This window comes from Pleurodeles waltl, chromosome 12 (genome assembly GCF_031143425.1).
Source record: "Pleurodeles waltl isolate 20211129_DDA chromosome 12, aPleWal1.hap1.20221129, whole genome shotgun sequence".
Classification (NCBI taxonomy): Eukaryota; Metazoa; Chordata; class Amphibia; order Caudata; family Salamandridae; genus Pleurodeles; species Pleurodeles waltl.
Window position 1 is genome coordinate 68752979 of NC_090451.1, and position 20411 is coordinate 68773389.

The following is a 20411-nucleotide window of genomic DNA, read 5'->3' on the forward strand; positions in this document are numbered from 1 at the left end:
AGAATGTAGACTTTCTACAGGTAAAAATGTTAGTCTTGTATTTTGGCTACTGTATCCTGCACAGGATTTTACAGCAGTTATTGGATCACCTTATGACCAGCATGAATTAATATAATTTTTACAAGCAGTTTTATGCATTAGCCAGGACTTGCAGTTTATCTAATGACACGCACAAACGAATATATACAAAGAAACCTTGAAACATACAGGTGTTGTAAAATACATATATTTGCGGTGTGTCTTCAAAATATCTGTTGGCTTTCTATGTTCTTTATTGACTCACATTTTTCTTGCTATGCATGTTCCATGATTACCTAGGACTTGCTGTTTGATTCATTTGTAATGCATTGCAACAAAGTACATTACTCAATCTTCTGTTGTGAGAAAGTGTAATTTTCAAAATTTAAACACCAAAAAGTTATGGTCTTCTGCAAGAAATGATCCCCTTCAGACTAACACAAAGAGCAAAGAACAAGGTATCCCATGTGAACTGTGTGATTACATGGTTTAATCCTATCGAGAAACCCATGATGCAATGGAAATACCTTATCATCAAACATGTTTTTTGTATTTTGTCTATTTGTTAGCTTTGAAAATGGTGTGAGGCCATGTGGCTGAGTGATACATGTGTCGGTTCAATATATCTTTCTGTGAGACTTCGGATGTGTCTCAGTCTGGCAATGCACATATCTCTGGGATCAGACATTTCTCAGAATATACTATCCCCTGTGAATGCCTGAATGGCCTAAAAGAATGCTGTTTTCTACTAGTATGAGATCTGTGGAGGGAGATTCATGGTGTTGAAGTCTTTTCAACAAATATTGTAATTTTTGGGATTTTTTTTCTTTTTCTGAGTAATGGGAACCTATGACTTTGAGTTTTCCTCTCCATCCACAAAGGCGCTTTCCATATTCAAGGTAACCTCTACTTAAAGGGGTTCTTTAGAACCTCAGCCAAACGTGAAGTGCATGATGGTGCTTATTGTGTTGTAGATGAATAGTTCTTTACACCATAAGATATGCTGATGATCAAATAAGCGGTTGGCAGTCATTTTTACTGAATGTTAGTGGGAGGCAGTAACCAAAAAATAAACAGCTCCCCCATCCAATTTAATTATTGATTCTGATTCTTATTTATGAAAGAAAAATAACTACATGGCAGGTAGCTGCTGTCCCAGGCAGATTTTCATGTAGATTAAAAAATAATTTCAGTTTCAGTGTGCTGGGATTACAGTTGTTCCCTCAAGATTTATTAACTGAGAACTGTTGTTACAGGTAAGTAACTATTAGACCTGTAAGCCGTAGGCGTGATTTCCTGTGTCTTTTTGGCTTCTGACCTCCTGTTTTGATACTGTGCTGAACTCTGTTTTTGCTGGCTTTAGGACTCTGGGCACTTTACCACAGCAGACCAGTGCTGTAGTGCAAGCGCTCTCTGTCTAAATTGTATTGGTAATTGGTTTATCCATGATTGCTATGAGTCCCTAGTACAATGCACAGTGTGTGCCCAGGGCCTGTAAATCAAAGGCTACTAGTAGCCCGGTAAACTTGTCTCAGACCTGCCACTCCAGTGTCCTTGTGGGTAGTTTTAACTGCCAATTCAACCTGGCAAGTGCACCCACTTGCTAAGCCCAAACCTTCCCTTTTACTACAAGTAAGTCACCCCTAAGGTTACCCCCAAGGCAGCCCAAGGTCAGGATGCAATGTATTTTAAAGGAAGGTAGGACATGTACTGTTGTGGTTTACATAAAATACCTTTCAAGTGTAATTTCCCATTGGGAACAGAGAGAGATATGAAGTTTGGGGTCTCTGGACTCGCAGTTTAAAAATACATCTTTTAGTAAAGGTGGGATTTAAATTGTAACTTTGAAAATGCCACTTTTAGAAAATGAGCATTTTCCTACTTAACCAATCTGTGCCTCTGCCTGTCTGGAATACACTTATGGGTCAGGATGACAGTTGAGCCGTTTGTGAATTCACTCTAGACAGTCACTCAAAGGGAGCTTAGGTGTGCTCTGCATATTTTGATGGGTCTTCCTGGGCTAGAGTGGACGGAGGAACTAACACTTGCACCTGAATAGAGCTGTGTTTGTCCTTACACAAAGCAGTCTTCAACCCCCTGGAGTATGTTTGGGGCAAGGGCAAGGAGAGAAAGGGTCTTATGAACTTCAAAGAAGTTTGCCTACTCAAAGGCAGAAATGTGTATAAGTATTGGGCCTCTGAGACCACAACTTTAGAACACTTCAGGACTGAGGACATTCTGCCTGAAGAAGAGCTAGATGCCATAGGAGGGACTGCCACTCTGCCTGTTGCTTTGCTGTGCTAGCCTGCTGATTCTGTTCTGGGAATGAAGGGACTGGCCTTAGCTTTCTACATCCTGATTTCCAAGGTTCTCCAAGGGCTTGAACTGAGCTTGCCTTCTTTTACACGTCTCAGGGACATCAAAGACTGTCAGGGAGACCAGATCCTCGGGGCCTGTGCACGTTCCCAACATGTCCACCACCAGACAGATCCAAAGCTCTGATAGAAATACCACAGAGCCTGGGAGAGTCCAAGTGGGGGAAAAGGGGATTGGGTAGGGAACAGCTGGGAAGGAGACCTGTATGAAGCAAGAGGTTAAACAACACAGTGTCAAGATATAATCACATTGACTTTCAATAGACTATGGTTCTAAGAGTTCTTATACTGTAATCCTGGATAACCTAAGAAATAACTTTATCTGGGCCTCAAGAAATCTAGGTATCTGGAAAAAAATCAAGAATGGGTTAATACAATGTTTCATATGAGCTTTTTATGAAATATCACATACTGTCTAGAATACAAGAACCTTCTAGAATAATGTTTCAGAACAAACATTGCTTTTTTACATGAGGACAAAGGCTATCTGAAACATTCCCTCAAAACAATAGAAATTGTACTAGGGACTTAATATGCACAAAGAATGTCGCACTTTGAGTTAAGCATCTTCACAGAAAATCCAAAAGCTCGGGATAAATGTGCGCACCTCAACAAACACAACACACCTAAGTTTTCAAATGCCATGAAATGATTGCGCACACTGTCGAACTAAGAGCCAAGCGCTTTATGCCAGGGTTGAATCGTGCGCACTGTTGCCGATTCAAACAAGAATATGTAAATGCCGTGAAATGATCGCGCACACTGTTGCCGATCTGAATGCCAAGGTTTACATGAGAGAAATGAATTGCGTACTCTGCTGATTCGAACAAGAATATGCAAATGCCATGAAATGATTGCGCACACTGCTGCCAATCTGAACGTCAAGGTTTACATGCTGGGAATGAATCGTAAACGCTGCCGATTCGAACAAGAATATGCAAATGCCATTAAATGATCACGCACACTGTTGCCGATCTGAACGTCAAGGTTTACATGCTGAGAATGAATCGCGCACAAGCGGATTCGAACAAGAATATGTAAATGCCATGAAATGATCGCGCACACTGTTGCCGATCTGAACGTCAAGGTTTACATGCTGGGAATAAATCGTGCACCCTGCCGGTTCGAACAACAATATGCAAATGCCATGAAATGATCGCGCACACTGTTGCCGATCTGAATGCCAAGGTTTACATGCTGGGAATGAATCGCGCACACTGCCGATTCGAACAAGAGTATGCAAATGCCATGAAATGATCGCGCACACTGTTGCCGATCTGAATGCCAAGGTTTACATGCTGGGAATGAATCGCGCACACTGCTGATTCGAACAAGAATATGTAAATGCCATGAAACGATCGCGCTCTCAGGAAAGTTTCCCAAGTAGGCCCAAAACTTTTGCAAACGGAGTCGGGGACCCAGCCCGACCTCCGCCTTACCGCCCTGCTCAAGGATCACCAATATAAGGGGCAGGCCTGGAACATCAAGGTAAGCCTCCGGAACAGGAGCTCAGGAAGTTGCTGCTGCTCTGCACCTGGACCTCTGAATAGTGAGCACATGGAGCTGGGCTGGCTCCCTTATATAGAGTCTGGCCCAGCCCACAAACCACACCCAGTCCTGCTGCAGGGAAAGCTTCTAGAAGGTCCTATAAAGGGACCATACCCTAACACACTCAGTAAGCCTGCAGCAATACCTTGCAAAGGAACAGTTATTGCAAACATCATTAATAGTGTTTTTCAAGGTTAAACTCAGCAGTGCAAAAGGTTAACATACTCCATACAAGAGCATAATTCATGCACTGTGTTTATATTAAGACTGGGTTTTTGCATTTTTGTTGCCCGTAGAGCAGCATTGTCCTGATGTTGACAAAGACTTCATCTGTCAGCACCTGGACTTTCTTGCTGAGAGTCCTGACTTTCCAAGTGGTGCCAAATCCAGTCCCAGGGCCCTTAGAAGTGAGTTCTGGTGAAACCAAGCAGAAACCTAGTGCATCAACTCCAGAACGACTTTAGAACTGGTGCTGCTGTCAGATTCCGTACCGCTACCTGCACCAGGAGCCTTGTCCCCACTGAGTGCAGCAACGACAACCAAGGCCAAAGGCCCGACGCCTCTGCAGCACCTCCAAAGTCCGGCCACAGGTGTGAGTCCTGAGGGCCGTGTCCCTGATGTCCTGGACATCTGACTCCGCCACAGCATCTGTGGCCCTGTGATGAGATCATGACACTGCGAAGTCAAAGCTGCACGTCTTGACCTGCTGGATTCCTGGACCCCTCCAGATCGTAAGGAACAGATGCCTCACCACCTCCCCTGCAACCTTAAGAAACTGGTGCCTCACCTCTCCTGCCTCACAGTAAACCGATGCCGTACCTCCCCTGCCTCACAGTAAGAAACCCACACCTTCCTTCCCCTCCCGGGTAACAATCAGGAACCAACACTGCACCTGCTCCAGCGACTCCTCACCTCCCCGACTCCATGCAATATCTTTCCTTCCTCATAGTTTTCCAAGGGACTGTACCTGTGGTCCTTGCAACTCCATGACCGGCCCGCACTCCCTTGCGAGTGGACTCAGACTGTTAGGAACGACTCTGTCAACAACGTTGTGATAGCCCTAGTTGGAGCTATTTGGTTTCTAAGCACTTTACTGAGATTTAATCTTTAAAAACGACGTATCTTTGCTTGTGTATGTTGGATTTTTGTTGTCTTTACCTTGTTTTATTCAGATACATATTGGCTATTTTTTGTAAAATGGTGTGGAGTACTTTTGTGGTGTTTTCACCATGTTAGTGTTTGTGTGTGTGTGTGTGTGTGTATGTGCGTACATGTGTACGTGTGTGTGTACTCATTACCTCTGAGAAGTCTGACTGCTTGTGCCAAGCTACCAAGGAGGTGTGCAGGGGTTATCTTAGCTGTGCGGCTCCCTTACCATGACTAGAGTGAGGGTCCCTACTTGGAGATGGTACAAACCACTGGCACCTAGAGACTCCCTGTTCTGTCTTAGGCCTTATACATAGCCCCTGGAAAGCATCTTGTAATTTACAGGAAGACCATAATATTGTGTCAGTTAGAATGAGATTACAGAAGAGTATACTTTTTCATTACATGTCAGTGAAGGGTGAGGCTTGAACGTTTCAGTCAGTGTTATACTCAGTAGGATAGTTTGCTGTATTTAAAAAAAAAATGTTTTTAGGTAACCACTAAATAACACCTTAGTATAATTGTGGATTTTCAGTTTAGGGCAACACCGCTAAGACTGTAATATTATTATTATTAATACTATTATTACTAGTATTATTAATTGTGTGTGTATGTATATGTGTGTGTATATGTGTGTGTATATATATATATAATATATATATATATAATATATTGTTTTAAGACCTGTCCAAGTCAGAGATTTGGAAAACGGTGCACTCATTACTCCTTATCCAGACACTGTATTAACACCATCTCCTGGCCCAAATTTGTTTACACATTGTGTTTATAGCTTATTTGTCCATCAAGTAACTTGCTCCTTCTGCTCCCCCTTGTCGAGTGTGAACTAGTTTGGCTACGTTTTGGGAGAGAAGCAGTTACTTGCTGAAAATGGATCTTTCTCTTTTTTTTTTTCTTTATACTTTCAAACGACTTACCATCATCCCACTGGGCTCTCCACTAAACTTTGATTTTCTGGGCATAGAAACAAGACTGTATTTAGATTTCTTTTTGTGCAGTTTTTTTGTCCTCTGGAGAAACACATGAAGGATTAAAGATAACATGTAGGTTAATGTCCCTTTTAACATAATCATCAATTTTAAGTGCTTAATTTCTATTGGTGGCCGGCACAAAATGTACTATCACAATGATGCGAGACATGGCCATTATGTTTAAAGTATCAGCACTTGCTTTGTATTAAATTTCGTGCTCTTTGTTTGAAGACCAACTGTGTTCTCCTCCCCTCCTAGTATTCACTCTGCAATGAGCCCTTGATCGAGCTCTCGAATCCTGGCGCCAGTGGATCCCTTTTCTACGTTACAAGCGATGATGAGTTCATCATAAAAACTGTGATGCACAAGGAGGCTGAGTTCTTGCAGAAACTTCTCCCTGGCTACTATATGGTAAGTACTTGACCGAAAAGAGATGTCTTTGCCAGTTTTTGTGACCGAGAGACCCCCTGGATCTTTTGTTCCACTTTCAGTTCATTGTAGATGCAGTATTCCAATGTCTAGGTTTTTATGGCTTTGAGAAAGGGATTAAGGGAAATGAAGGTAGCTTTGAAAGCTTTGCTCAGTGGTTAAACCACCTGGGTTTCTGAGACCCCAGTTTTTGAATGCATACAAAAAAAGACCACGCTCTCCAGAAGGCATAGGCGATGATCATGTGAGGCTTACTTAGATAAAGTGGCATTGGCCATGATGATATCTAGCTTATAATTGAAAGTGCCACTTCAGTTCCTTGTGAGTTTAGGCACTCTGTGCCTCCTCATACAGGCAGTCTGACACTCATCCTGGCACTCACACATCGAGCCATTCGTCCACCCACTAACTCGTTTTTCCATTCACCCACTCGTCTATCAACAATAAAGCACACAATCGACAAGCACATGCAAGATGAACAAAAAATAGAGAACAGGAAAAAAGTTCTGCCTTATAAATGTTATGGACATGTGTTTGCAATAACAAATCCATGAGAAAATTAAGCATAGCAGTGGGTGGCCTTTTTGTAATGGTATTGTATAATTGCAGTACTGATCCAAGATGGAAGGCGTGTTTCTAATCTCGTTGGTCTTCATGGAGCAATAAAATAAGAAAACCGTTGGACAGTAACATTTCCAGATGGTTACTCACTGTAGAAATAGTATCTATGCAGCATGCCATGCCCTGCAGTTTAAATAAGCGGCGTGCAAGCAGCTCTCATGCACTGTCTGGACAGGTTTGGGGTATTCTAAAGAAAAAAATATATATATATAAATAAAATTGTATAATCTAGATAGAAGTTATGAAAAAGAAAAGTGACCTATTAAAGGAGAAAATGGAATACTAAAGGAATGAAGCACCAGTCTGCATGTGTTAATGCATACATTTTTTAATGAATTTTGCTCATTGCACAAGTCTGGCAAAATGCTAAAGTTATCAAGCCAGATCTCAAAAGTACTTTAAGACAACCACCCACCATCAAGCGATTTGCAAAAAAATTCTACAAATGACTGTCACCAATGCAATCTAAATCACTTCTACGAGGGCTAGCATGGTTTCTCAAACAACAAATACTCTACCACAGTGGTTCCCAAACTGTGGTCTGAGGGCCCCTGGGGGTCCACCAAGCCTCCTCAGGGGGTCCGTGAAGCCTCCTCAAGTGGTCTGCAACTTATTAAAAAAATTAAATAATCTTAACAGATTAGGTCTAAGCTTTAAGTAATCACTCAGTAGTGGGTCCCCGGGTTCCAGCAATGATAAAGTGGGTGTCCACAGAAGTCAAAAGGTTGGGAACCACTGCTCTACCACAAAAGTATTATTATATCTATTGTTGGAAGTAGTTAACAGCAGAAGTCGCGCTTACTCATGATTATCTGTGAGAGTTCATGTAACAAATTGCCTATTGTCTTTATCACAGTGTAATAACAATCCTCCCATAAAGGCCTATTGGCTTTAATACATGCTATTTAAACAAATGAATCAGGGCTGCTGGCCTTTATTAATGAACAGATCATACATATGTCATCTGACATCACTCTTGCCACTGAATCAGTAAGACTTATAGTCCTTGTCATTGGCTTGTCACCATCGTCTACTCTGGCTTACTGTTATAAGCGTGAGCTTTCTCGCAAGACATCAATTAGGCATGCGGCCTGTTACAAACAGATTGCAAGCCCATACTCAGTAGGCCTAATAGGGTTTCTCACAATGCATATTTTTTTACCATCCCTGGGTTTCTCAGACGGGGTTACCAACATCAAAACCCTGATCTAGTACAGTACTCTGTGAGATAGCATGAAGCGAAATACAAATCTTACAGCTTTAACAGTATGCAATAATGATCTGCCCTTTAACAGATAGATTTCACAATAAATATCAGTCCCACAGTCCTTCTCATTACGTTTTATTATAAACAGATCAGAACTGTGGCATCTGAATTATTTTTTTCCCAATGAACCTATCATTCGTATATGCTTTATTAGCAGCTTTCCAACTGGGTGAGACTGTATTGACTCGGTGCTTTCCCACATTGAAGCAGTCTGGTAAATAGTCCTAAATTATAAATATGAACAAAATGAGATGTGATAAAATAATGTGCAAACCCTTTTAAGGAGACTTGAAAAGGAATATTGCAGTGCAAATCTTCTACCCCAGTGGTTTGCCAGTAGGGTTAACCAATGCCAGAACCTTTGCCTATTGTGGTACTGTGCAATTATAATATACTCTGAAAACCATTTACTCAGTCTTAGAAAAGTTGAATATGGAGGCTTGAAGTTGCTACAAGCTAAACTCTGACACATACAAATTATATCAAGGGTCTGATTTAGAGTTTGGCAGGTACACTGTTGCAAAAGTTACGGATATCCCATCTGCCTTATTACAAGTGCCATAGGATATATTTGTAATGAAGCAGACAGGATATCCGTCAGATTTGTGACTGAGTAACCTGTATCCCAAACTCTGACTCAGGCGCTAGGTCTGTAAGTTCAGACTGTTGAAGCCCCAATGTTGCAAGTTAGGTTTGACTTTTTCCTATTTATAAAGTGTTCCTAGGACCTTTGTTTTAAGTGCCATCTAGTATACCAGTAAACAAAAAAATACACTTCAAACTAAAACCTTATAAATGGATAGTTTTTGCGGTGGTTCTTTCACTCTGTAGGTAAGGCACCAGAACTTACTTCAGTGAAACTCAAACAGGACCAGTTAGTTGACTAGAGCTCTAGCTCACCACTGGAAAGAAGCGTTTGCTTGTGTAGCTCTTTGTATTTTTTATTTGAATTCCAGTTCCATAAAGAGATCTCTTCTATTTGACTCATACCTTGAGCAAAACTAATAACTTCCTGTATTCATCAGACATGAATATTGTTTGCTCTCTTTCCATTTAGCTATGTGAGCACAGCTAGCTCTACGAGTGCATAAAAATGGCAGTGACCTTTGCTTAAGTTTACAATAAATGCAGATTGTGTACTTTAATAACCTCCTCAGCATTTGTTAATGACTTTTCTCCTTGTTCAGGGTAAAATCCGCCTTTTTCTCTATTGGCAGTCCGTTTCTTTGTGTTGCAGCTTCTGTAAGTAATACAAATGTGGTGGGAGGCAGGTGTTTGGGGCACAGCATGCTCCTTTCTCCGCTGTAACCTTGCTTGGGTTATTTAAGTGTGTTTGCCATTTGGAGAGATCTAACTGTACTAAAGCCGTGTGAGGAATTGCTTAACCCTGTGTGAGTGACATTTCCCATCAATAGCCATATTAATGTTTGATCTGCCACTTTATCTGATAAATTACTAACATTCAAGATGCTGATGAATTAGACATAGAGTCCAAGTTGTTACCTTTACTTCGCACATCAGTGTCTTGTGAATGCATTTATATTCTTGGTCCCCTACCAAATTTTCAGCTGAATCTGGGTTATTTGCACGGTTTATTCTTCAGTTCTTTGGGAGAAGTGTTGCCTAGTGGTTTACTTCTACAAGAGTACCAACACATCTTTATTTTAGAGCATAGTAACATATTTTAACGATGCATTGATATTTGTACATTTAAGATCAAAGTTCTTGCAAGGCGCAAAGAAATCAGAATGAAAACAAGGTACATGATAAAGAAGGGCACTTAAAATGAGCAGTGTTAACCAGAACAGGTCACTTCAGTGCATACGGAGCAGTGGCTTTTATACTAAAATGTGCATTTGGTGGCATTGGCATCGTTGGATAGCCAGAGCAGCTGAGCATATTTTGTTGTTTAGTGGATTGATTGTTGTTGCCTCTGAAAACATCTGCTTCTTCCAGTTCTTTAAAACAACCAGAACAGTCAGCCCTCTATTATGAGTTTGAGTTCCACTTCACAATGTGATTCTCTGCCCTTCTCTTCAAATACTGTGCAGTTATTTTATTAAACAGCAAGCTGCTTGTCACATGAGAAAATTGTGCTGAAAGGTTGCTTTTCTCTTCTAAGGTAGTGAGGCTTTGTTGCACTCTGTATGGAAGTCATCTTCTTTCTGCCAGCTCAACACCTTCTATCTGCACCTATGTACAGTTTGGACAGATGGTCCTAGAGTATGCCTTTGCTGATGCCATCACTGCTGCCACCCTCCTGTCCATTATTATCAAAATTATCAGGACGCTGGGCTTACTGTTTGCCAAGGTGAAGCCAAATGTATGTTCAGATATTTAAATTGTCCTAAATCCCCACTTCCCACAATTAGGATGGAAAAGCTCTGTATGGAACAAAGGTTTGTGGTGCGGTAACTTCCATGTCTTGCAGAAAAATAGTGAGTAATGGAAAAAAAATATTTATAGGGCTGACTCGCGAGGACTCATACTAAGACTAGCATTGTTGCCAGAATAAATGAATAGTTTAAAACGGCTGCAGTCAATCCAAGAAGTGTTTAAAATGATTAAAATAACAAAATGTTACTGTCTGAAATCTGAGGAAATGTGCAAAGAGCAGCCAGGCACTCTGAATAAAGGGCTCAAAACAAACGATGAAGGCTACAGAGCTGGACATTTTTAAGCTGAAAAGTGAATAACAGCAGAGGTGGAGGTAGTGCACCAATGTGCCCCAAGGACGAAGGAGCCTGTGGCAAGGGAACGTTAACAAGAGCAGTAGGGGCTGTGAGTACTACTCTTCAAGAACAGGAGAACAATAAACTGAATGGAAGTTGAGAGATCTAAGAAGCAAGCCATAAGCTCAACAGTTTGGGAGATGGATCAGGAGCAGTAGGGAGCTGTACATTAGCACTAGACATTGCATTGATATAAGCTGAGAGAAGGAACCAAAAGCACTTGCAAGTTCTGTGGATTGATCACACGTGGAGTAGGTGATCAATCCCCAGGCTGCAATTTTTGGGAAAAGAAGACCACAAGAGATCATGGGGAGCAGTATGGCGTTGAAAAGGTAAGAATAGTTAGCCAAGAAGATGTGGCTGATGTTTGCAGAGTAAGGACAGTGAGAAGTAGAGATTATACAAAGATTTGTATAGCACTGGCTAAAGAATATTTTTGTAGCCTGGTTGTTCAATCTTTGAGGCCTAGCGATTATTTTTTGGGTTGGATGGTTAAAGACGTTCATCAACAAAATGAAGTTGGAGTGCCATAAAGTGTTTAGTTCGCAGAAATGAAAAGATTTTGTGTAGCACAGACAATTGAAGTCATACACTTGAGATTTCTAGCCCATGCTGGAAGATGCCTGTCTACTTTGAAAAGCAGCTTCTAATCACTAACCATTTCTCATGCTCCATTTTCTGCAGAACTTGAACCAGAATCCCCGTACCCTTCTGCCCAAGTTTTATGGGCTCTACTGTGTCCAGTCAGGTGGCAAAAACATCCGTGTAGCTGTTATGAACAATGTACTTCCTCGGGTAGTGAAGATGCACATGAAGTATGACCTCAAGGGCTCCACCTATAAACGTCGAGCTTCCAAGAAAGAACGTGAAAAGTCCCGACCCACTTTCAAGGATTTGGACTTCATCCAAGATGCTCCAGAAGGACTAATGTTGGATGGGGACACCTTGAGTGCATTGGTGAAAACACTGCAGAGGGACTGCTTGGTATGCTAGCCAATGAATTATTTTCAAACTCAACACAATACACTGTAAATATGCTTGCCAAAAACCCAACACTACTTGTTCCCTGATTAGTATAGCCATTGCTTCCCTTCCACTTAACACAACTTCAATTCGAACACAACCTGTGCTTAGTTCTCATTCTAGGTTCTGTGTACTGCATGCTGGGCAATATGCTTGTTTTGAGACACAGCCCACTCTCTAGCATCCAATGTGATAAATTCCCACCTTAGCCTAATTGTAGTACATCAAACCTAACACCCTCATTCCTCACCTGATGCTTTAGTGTCATCTTAACGCATTAAGTCAAATGCCACTCTAGCTTTGTAATTCCTGGAACACTCCAGTACATCAGGCTTGCTCCACTGCATCATCCCAAATCATCCCATTATTGATATTTTGCACCTAACCTACCCAGCCTTGTTTTACTGTATCATACTCAAAAACATCTGTCATATTCTAATGCATCAGACCTAAAGCATCGCCAGAAATTACCCATTGCCTCAAATGCATGACTTTCCAAAATGTATTTACTTTCCCAAAATACACCTCTCTCTCCAGCCTTGTATACTGCATCAACTCCAACACCATCTCATCCTTGTTTCAGTTAATCAAACTAACAATGTTCCAATGTTGTAGAATATCAGAATCAACATTTTCACATTTTGCCCAGTTCATCAAACCCAATACCATCCCAGCCTTGCTCAACATCAAATACAATATATTGCCAGTCTTGTTTTAATGCTTCAAACAGAAAATGCCCCTGGCTTTGTTGTAGTCAATTAGAATAGACCTGTTCCTTCATCCTTATAGTCCTCATACTCAGCAACACAGCTATCTTGAATTCAATAAAATCTAATTCCAAAGCTTTAAAGCAGCCCAGTCCTTGCTGAGTACATCTAACATAACCTAAACATACCCCTGCCCAGCTCCAGTGCATGCGTATCACAATTTGTAGGAAAGTACCCACTTTTTGGGCATGGTTACCCCCACTTTTTGCCTGCTGTTGGTGTGTTTTGACTGTTCACTGGGATCCTTCGAACCAGGACCACAGTGACTCTGCTCTCTTCCTCTAAATTTGGTTATTCCTGACTTAGTACGCCCCACAATTGGCACATTGCTGCCCCCATGTAAGTCCCTAGTATATGGTACCTAGGGCCGTGGGGCACCAGCGGTTCCCCATGGGCTGCTGCATGTATTATGCCACCCATGGGAGCCCATTCAAACTGTGTATACAGGCCCGTCATTGCAGCCTGCGTGAAAAGGTGCATGCAACCTTTCACTACAAGTCACTGCCCCAGGTCACTGTAAGTCACCCCTATGGCAGGCCCTCCTAGCCCAGAGGGCAGGGTGCAAGTACCTGTTTGTGAGGGCACCCCTGCATGAGCAGCGGTAATCCTACGAACTCCAGCTCAATTTTCCTTGTCTCTGTCAGTGCAGGGAAGCCATTTTACCTGTGTCCAGCTACATAATGGTAACTCTGAACCTGTTCATGTTTGGTATCAAACATGTCAGTCATACCCCAGTACTGTTATATGATTCCATGCACTCTGGGGGCCCCTTAGAGGACCCCCAGCATCGCTCCTACCAGGTTTTAGGGGATTTCTGGGCAGCCTGTGCTACTACCACCCCACGGACAGGTTTCTGCCTTCCTGTTTAGCCTGCTCAAGCATACGAAGGCAGAACAAAGGATTTCCTTTGGGAAAGGGAAGCAACACCCTCTCCCTTTGGAAATAGGTGTTACATGTCTTAGGAGCAGTAGCCTCCCCAAGCCACTGGTATGCTTCGAGGGGCACATTTGGTGCCCTCCTTGCATAAGCCGGTTTGCACCAGTACAGGGACCCTCTGTCCCTGCTCTGGCACGAAACTGGACAATAGAAAGGGGAGTGACCACTTCCCTGTCCATCACCACCCCAGGGTGGTGCCCAGAGCTCCTCCAGGTGGCCACTTGATTCTTCCATCTTGAATCCAAAGTGGGCAGAGGCCACTGGGAGCATCTGAGTGGCCAGGTCAGGCAGGTGACGTCACAGCCCCCTCCTGATAAGTGATCACTCTGCTACGTGACCAATCGCCCTTCCTGGGCTATTTAGGGTCTCCCTCCAGGGTGGGTCTTCAGATTCCAACATGCAAGATTCCAGTATGGCTCCTCTGCAACATTTACTTCATCTTCTGGCCACTGGGACTGTAACTGGACCCTCCAGGAACCGACAATCTGCAACTCCAGCAATGACTCTGCTTTGCAACATTGTTTCTCCAGCTCCTTCCAGCAACTGCAACATTTCCCTGGCTGTACATCCTCTGAGGGCAATGAGTCTTCAGCCTGTACAGGAAGCAAGAAGGAATCTCCCTTGGAGTGAAGGAGTCACTCCTCTGCAATCACAGGCACCAACTGCAACAGTGTCCAGCTGCGTTTATCTTCTCTCCTTCCAAACTGCGTGGATCCTGCAACAAACACAGGTGGTGGTCTGGAGTGGTACCCTCAATCCTCTTTACCACCTGTCCAACTTGGGAGACAGTAAGCCCTTGCCTCTCCTTGCAGGACCGTATCCCTATGCACCGTGACTCTTGCAGCTACCAATGCTTGTTGAGTCTTCTTCCAAGAGATCTTCAGGCTCCTTGTAGCCCCGGCCTCCAGCACTCTTCCCTGCAAAGCACATTTTCCTGCCTGCTGCTCAAGCGACGTGGGACGCATCTCCAGGTGTGCTGGGTGGGCCTCACTGTGACTCCTGTGAGTTGTCTTTGGGGAGCTGCCTCCTCGTGTTCTGACTCTCCTCACAGCTGAGGGTCACGTGGGACTCCCCTCCTTTGGTTGAGTCCGCCTGGGCCTTCATGGTCCCCCAGCAGCTCTGCAACTCTTCATCTGTGACTCTTGCCTTTGCCAAGGCTTGTTGGTGTTTTTTTTCACACCACTGACTGACTGCAACTCTTCTTCCGACGTGGGACATCGTCTTCATCACTTTTGGAACTCTTCTGCCGCTGCTGTGCTGCATAGCTGACTCCATGTTTTCACCCTCGACCTGGTCCTGCATCTCCAGAAGGGTGGGTAGTGGCTCCTGCCCAAACTGGACACTCCAACTTGAACTGGACTTGGTCCCCATCATTTGCAGGTCCTCTTCTGTCAGGATCCACCTTTGGGTTCTTCCAGTCTTGCTTGGGTCTTGCACAGATACTAAGCTTTTCTCTCTTGGTTGCTGGGGGGCACCCTGGTACTTACCTTTTGAGGATCTTAGTTCCTCCAGCTTCCCTCTACAGATTCCAGTTCCTTGGGTGGGATACTAACTTTAGTATTCCACTTACTTAGTATATGGTTTGGTCTACCCCTAGGATCGCCATTATTTTCTGTTATTTCACTGTTTCCTATTGCTTTCAATGACTGCCTTCTAATGTTTATAACATAGTGTGTTTACTCACCTGCTAGTAGGGATTTATTTGCCTATTAAATATTTTAGTATTTATATTGCCATAATAAAGTACCTTTATTTTTGTAACACTGTGTGGTTCTTTCATGTCTGTAAGTGCTGTGTGACTGTAGTGGTATTGCATAAGGTTTGCATGTCTCCTAGATAAGTCTTGGCTGCTCGTCCACAGCTACCTCTAGAGAGCCCTGGCTTTCTAGACACTACCTACACCTCACTATTAAGGGATACCTGGACCTGGTGTAAGGTGATAACACCATAGGTGCAAACCACACGCCAGGCCAGCTTCCTACACAATTGATTTCATTTCTCAGTGTATCAAGGCCAACATGACAGTGGCCAAGGCCTTTTATGTTCCGACCTTCAGCTATCAAAATAGTCTTTGTCTGTTTGAGTTCCCAATGATCAGCTATTATCATTTCGATCATGTTAATTTTGGCGGCACTGCATACCGACACCCCACTTGTTACAGTGTATCAAAGCACAAGGTTAAAGTTTAGTGCAGAAATGTTTGAAAATGCAGATTTGTTTAGTAGGTGTTGATGACCAGTGGAAGATCTATACAGTTTTCTCATTTATACAGTAGTGCACCAGTCATTCTTTCTTTAATCTTATTAACTTTGCAGGTGCTGGAAAGTTTCAAGATCATGGACTACAGCCTGCTTCTGGGAGTGCACAACATGGACCTGCAAGAGCGCGAGAAGCAAACCGATGGAGCGCAGAGTACAGCAGATGAAAAACGGCCAATAGGACAGAAGGCTCTCTACTCAACAGCTATGGATTCCATCCAAGGAGGTGCTGCAAGGGGCGAATCTATTGACACTGATGACACGTAGGTAGAACTGAGGGAGAATCTAATATGTAACTTGGTTAAAGTCACCTTGGCATAAGTTGAAAGCTTCACATTTGATCTAGTGCTGCGTTAGCCCTGCCCAGTCTTTTCCAGGCACTCTGACAAGGTTGGTGCTTTTTTAGGAAATACCCACATAAGGTCTGTGGGTATTTGTGATGTGGACAGAAGTTTACTCCGAATGCAGACAGTACCAGGTTCTCAAAATCAGAAGTAGGAAGCTGAAAACAGTTTGTTTACAATTGAAGAAAGTGGGAATTCTGTGTAACTACTGTGATGGGTTTAACCCAGCAGCAGAGTGCAGTCATATTATTATCATAATGAGTATGATGAAGATGTAAGACTGAAACACTGGACTGGTTTCCAATCACAAACAATTTCTTGAGAGCATTGGACAGGGGAATGGGAAGATTACGTAAAAGTCAATGTTTTTATATAGAGAAAACAAATACACTGAAACACCTTGTTCTAACACATACGTATTTGGAATGTTGCATCCTCCAAGTTAAGTCATAGTGAATACATGTTCATACTTAATATCACCAGTTTCATAGATTTCCAATTTGTTGGAAGAGTTTTGTGCATATATTATACTTGAGACCCAGACTTGCATGGCTTTGCTGAAAGGCAAGGTTGGGGCTTGTCACTGTTTCTTTTGATGCAGTTCTAGGTAATCTGTGCTTAACTTTGTGGTTTTTTTTTGTGTTCATTGGAAGAAACAAGTTACTTACCTGTAACTATAGTTCTCCAGTATTGGAAACTTTTATAGATTCACATGCTTGAATCATTCCCCGTCGTCGAGATGTATTACAAAACCATATTCAAATGCATATAAAGCTCAGAGGCACTGGGCCTCTTAATTTAGTAACATCTCAGTCATTTTATAAAAAAGGACCAAACTTAAGAGACAACCAATCCGCTCTCACCACCCCCTAGAACACTCCCATGAGGAGCTGATTTCCCTCAGATTTTCCCAGCACAAGTGCAATAAAGAAACTAGGACTCAGGAAAAATGAAGGTGAGCTCCTCAGGGTAGGAAGGGTGGACCGCATGTGAATCTATGAAAGTTTCCAATACTGGAGAACTACAGTTACAGGTAAGTAACTTGTTTCTTACTCCAGTATTGGAACTTTCATAGATTCACATGCCTGAATAAGAATACTAAGCAGTGGATAACATATTTTCGTCCTACAAATAGTAGCATAGCACTCTGAAATGCGAACCAGCATGATAATATGTACGCACACTTTTTGCTATGATGTACAGCATTATAATAAGGAAAATGTGATATAACAGAAAATAAGCGGATGGAGGGAAATAATTATTTTAGCTCACCGTCATTAAAACAGGTTTCGAAGGACCGCTTGACCAACAGCTGCATCCCGAAGTGACTCCGTGTCCAAGAAGTAATGCTGCATGAAGGTTTGAGTTGTTCTCCATGTCGCAGCACAACAGATGTCTTTAATTGATGCACCAGCAAACAGTGCACAGGATGCAGAGATAGCTCTAGTAGAATGCGCTCTTACGCTCGTGTTCAATGGCTTTCCTGCTTTCAGATGGCAGAATATGATTGCGTCCTTAATCCATTGGGACATAGTCTGTTTTGTTACTGAGTGACCTTTTCTAACAGCACTGAACACTACAAATAACTGAGTGGACTGTCTGAACGATTTTGTTCTGTCCAGATAGAATTTTATGCACATTTTAAGGTCAAGTGAATGGAGGGTTATTTCGCAGCAGTTTGCAGGTTCGGAAGAAAGTTTTGAGCACCACCGGCTCGTTGATATGGAACTCCGGAGGCACCTTGGGAATAAATTTAGGATAAGTGCAGAGGTTGACTCTGTCCTGCCTGAACTGCAGAAAATGTTCTTGTATAGTGAAAGCTTGAATTTCACTAACTCTGCGTGCCGAAGTAAGGGTGAGAAGGAGCGACGCTTTCCAAGTGAGGTACTTGATGTTAGATCTGTGAATCGTCTCAGAAGGCTCCTTCATAAGCTGGCCAAGGACGATGTTAAGTTGCCATGCCGGCGGCGGAGGATTTACTGGAGGAAAAGATCAGAAGAGACCTTTGAGAAATTGCTTTACCAATCTGAGAGAGCATAAGGATGGTTTGCCTGGTACTCTTCTGTATCTAGAGATGGCAGTTAAATGGACTCTGATTGAGGAATGGGCTAGACCTGAACGTGCCAGCTGTAGTAGATGCGGCAACACTGCCTCCGGTGCGGAGGAAAAAGCGTGCATATTTTGGGTTACGCACCATACACAAAATCTCTTCCATTTTAGTCGGTAAGATTTGCTGGTACTAGCTGCACGTGCGTTAGCTAGCACTTCTCTGCACTCAGACGGTAAATCTAGATGGCCGAATTAAATTGCGTGCAAACTGAGAGATTTGGGGTCCGGGTGCCTCACTTGCCCCCGATTGATGGCAAGCAGGTCCAGGATTGGTCTGAGCCTGATGGATGGAGAGGATGGCAGGAGAAGCAACTCCGTGTACCACGGTTGACGCAGCCACACTGGAGCTATGAGGATCAGCTGACAGGGTTCCGACTTCATCTTCCTGATCACCCTTGCGAGGAGAGGAATCGGAGGAAAAGCGTACGCATAGATCCCGGACTATGCAATCGAAAATGCATCCCCCCATGACCCCTGTTGGTGATGCCAACTTGCATAATGTCGTAATTTGGTGTTTCGGGAGGATGCAAATAGGTCCAGATTCGGTTTTCCCCACTGGTCGAATATTCGATCTAGCGTCCTCTGGTCTAATTCCCACTCGTGGAAGGATGTCGCCAATCTGCTTAGTGAATCTGCGATGGTATTCTGTAGGTCTGGGACATGCTCTGCAGTGATGTGGACTGAGTGGTGAATGCACCATTTCCAGATGGTTTGTGCTTCTCGAGAGAGTATGCGAGACCGTATTCCTCCCTCCTTGTTTAGGCAGTGCATTGTGGTGGTATTGTCTTTCCTGACAAGCACTGCTGACCCTCGTATCCTTGGCAGGAAGGCTTGCAAGGCATATTAGACCGCTGTGAGTTCGAGCAGATTTATGTGGAACAAACAGTGAGAGGGTGGCCACTTGCTGCTCAACCGAAAGTCCTGCAAACATGCGCCCCATCCTGTGAGCGATGCATCCGTAGTTAAGATCATTGGAGGAACTCATGCCAAGAAACTGAGTCCTTTGGAAATGTTCTTGGGATTCGTCCACCAATCCAGTGAATGGACCATGTGCGGTGTTACTAGGATGGTATCCTCAAAGGAGCCTCGTGCTTGCATCCATTGATTGTCCAGTTTTGTCTGAATTGCATGCATTCGTAGGTGGCAATGGAATGAGGCTGATACATGACAACATAATGCTCAGCAAGGACTTGCACTGCGAACTGAAAAACACCTTTTTCTTTGGACGCACCTTGCCAGCAGCATTAGCCTTGTTTGTCTGTCCGGCGCTGGATAGGCTTTGGCTCGTTGAGTGTCCAAGATATCCCCTAGGAAGGCTAATCGAGTGGATGGCTGTATGAACGATTTTTCCTTGTTGAGCGTAAGGCCTAATTCCTTAAAGGCGCAGAGTCACCTTGACTGAACTTTCTGTTGTCTGAACATCTGGAGCTTTTGCCAACCAGTCGTCGAGGTAGGGAAAAACCTTGTGTTTGTTTCTCCTTAAATAGGCCGCCCCTGGTGCTAGACATTTGGTAAAGATTCGTGGTGCTGAACGTAGGCTAAAGGGAAGGACTTCGAACTGGAAATGTTTGCCATTGACCGCAAACCTCAGGTACTTTCTGTGGAGCGGATGAATGGAAATGTGAAAGTACGCTTCGTGAAGGTCCAGAGGGGCCATGTAGTCTGCTTTGTTCAGAAGCTGGAGAACATCTTGGAGGGTGACCATCCGAAATGTTTGCTTCTTGAGGTACTTGTTTATCTCCCGGAAGTCCAGGATTGGCCGCCATAGGTGAGACTTTTTTTCAGATGAGAAAGAAACCGGAGTAAAAACGCTTTCCCTTCTAGAAATGCGGAACAGACTCTATAGCCC

At 43.3% G+C, this 20411-nt stretch overlaps 1 protein-coding gene across 4 annotated transcripts in view; it reads left to right on the forward strand.

Annotated features, from left to right (window-relative positions):
- PIP5K1C (phosphatidylinositol-4-phosphate 5-kinase type 1 gamma) overlaps positions 1-20411 on the forward strand; it is a 199937-nt gene that overhangs the window by 74410 nt on the left and 105116 nt on the right. For all 4 annotated transcript variants that reach the window (XM_069217487.1, XM_069217488.1, XM_069217490.1 and 1 more), the window contains 3 exons: positions 6335-6487; positions 11810-12109; positions 16167-16372. In XM_069217487.1, the coding sequence (XP_069073588.1) occupies positions 6335-6487; positions 11810-12109; positions 16167-16372 (659 nt within the window). The remainder of the gene's footprint in view (positions 1-6334; positions 6488-11809; positions 12110-16166; positions 16373-20411) is intronic.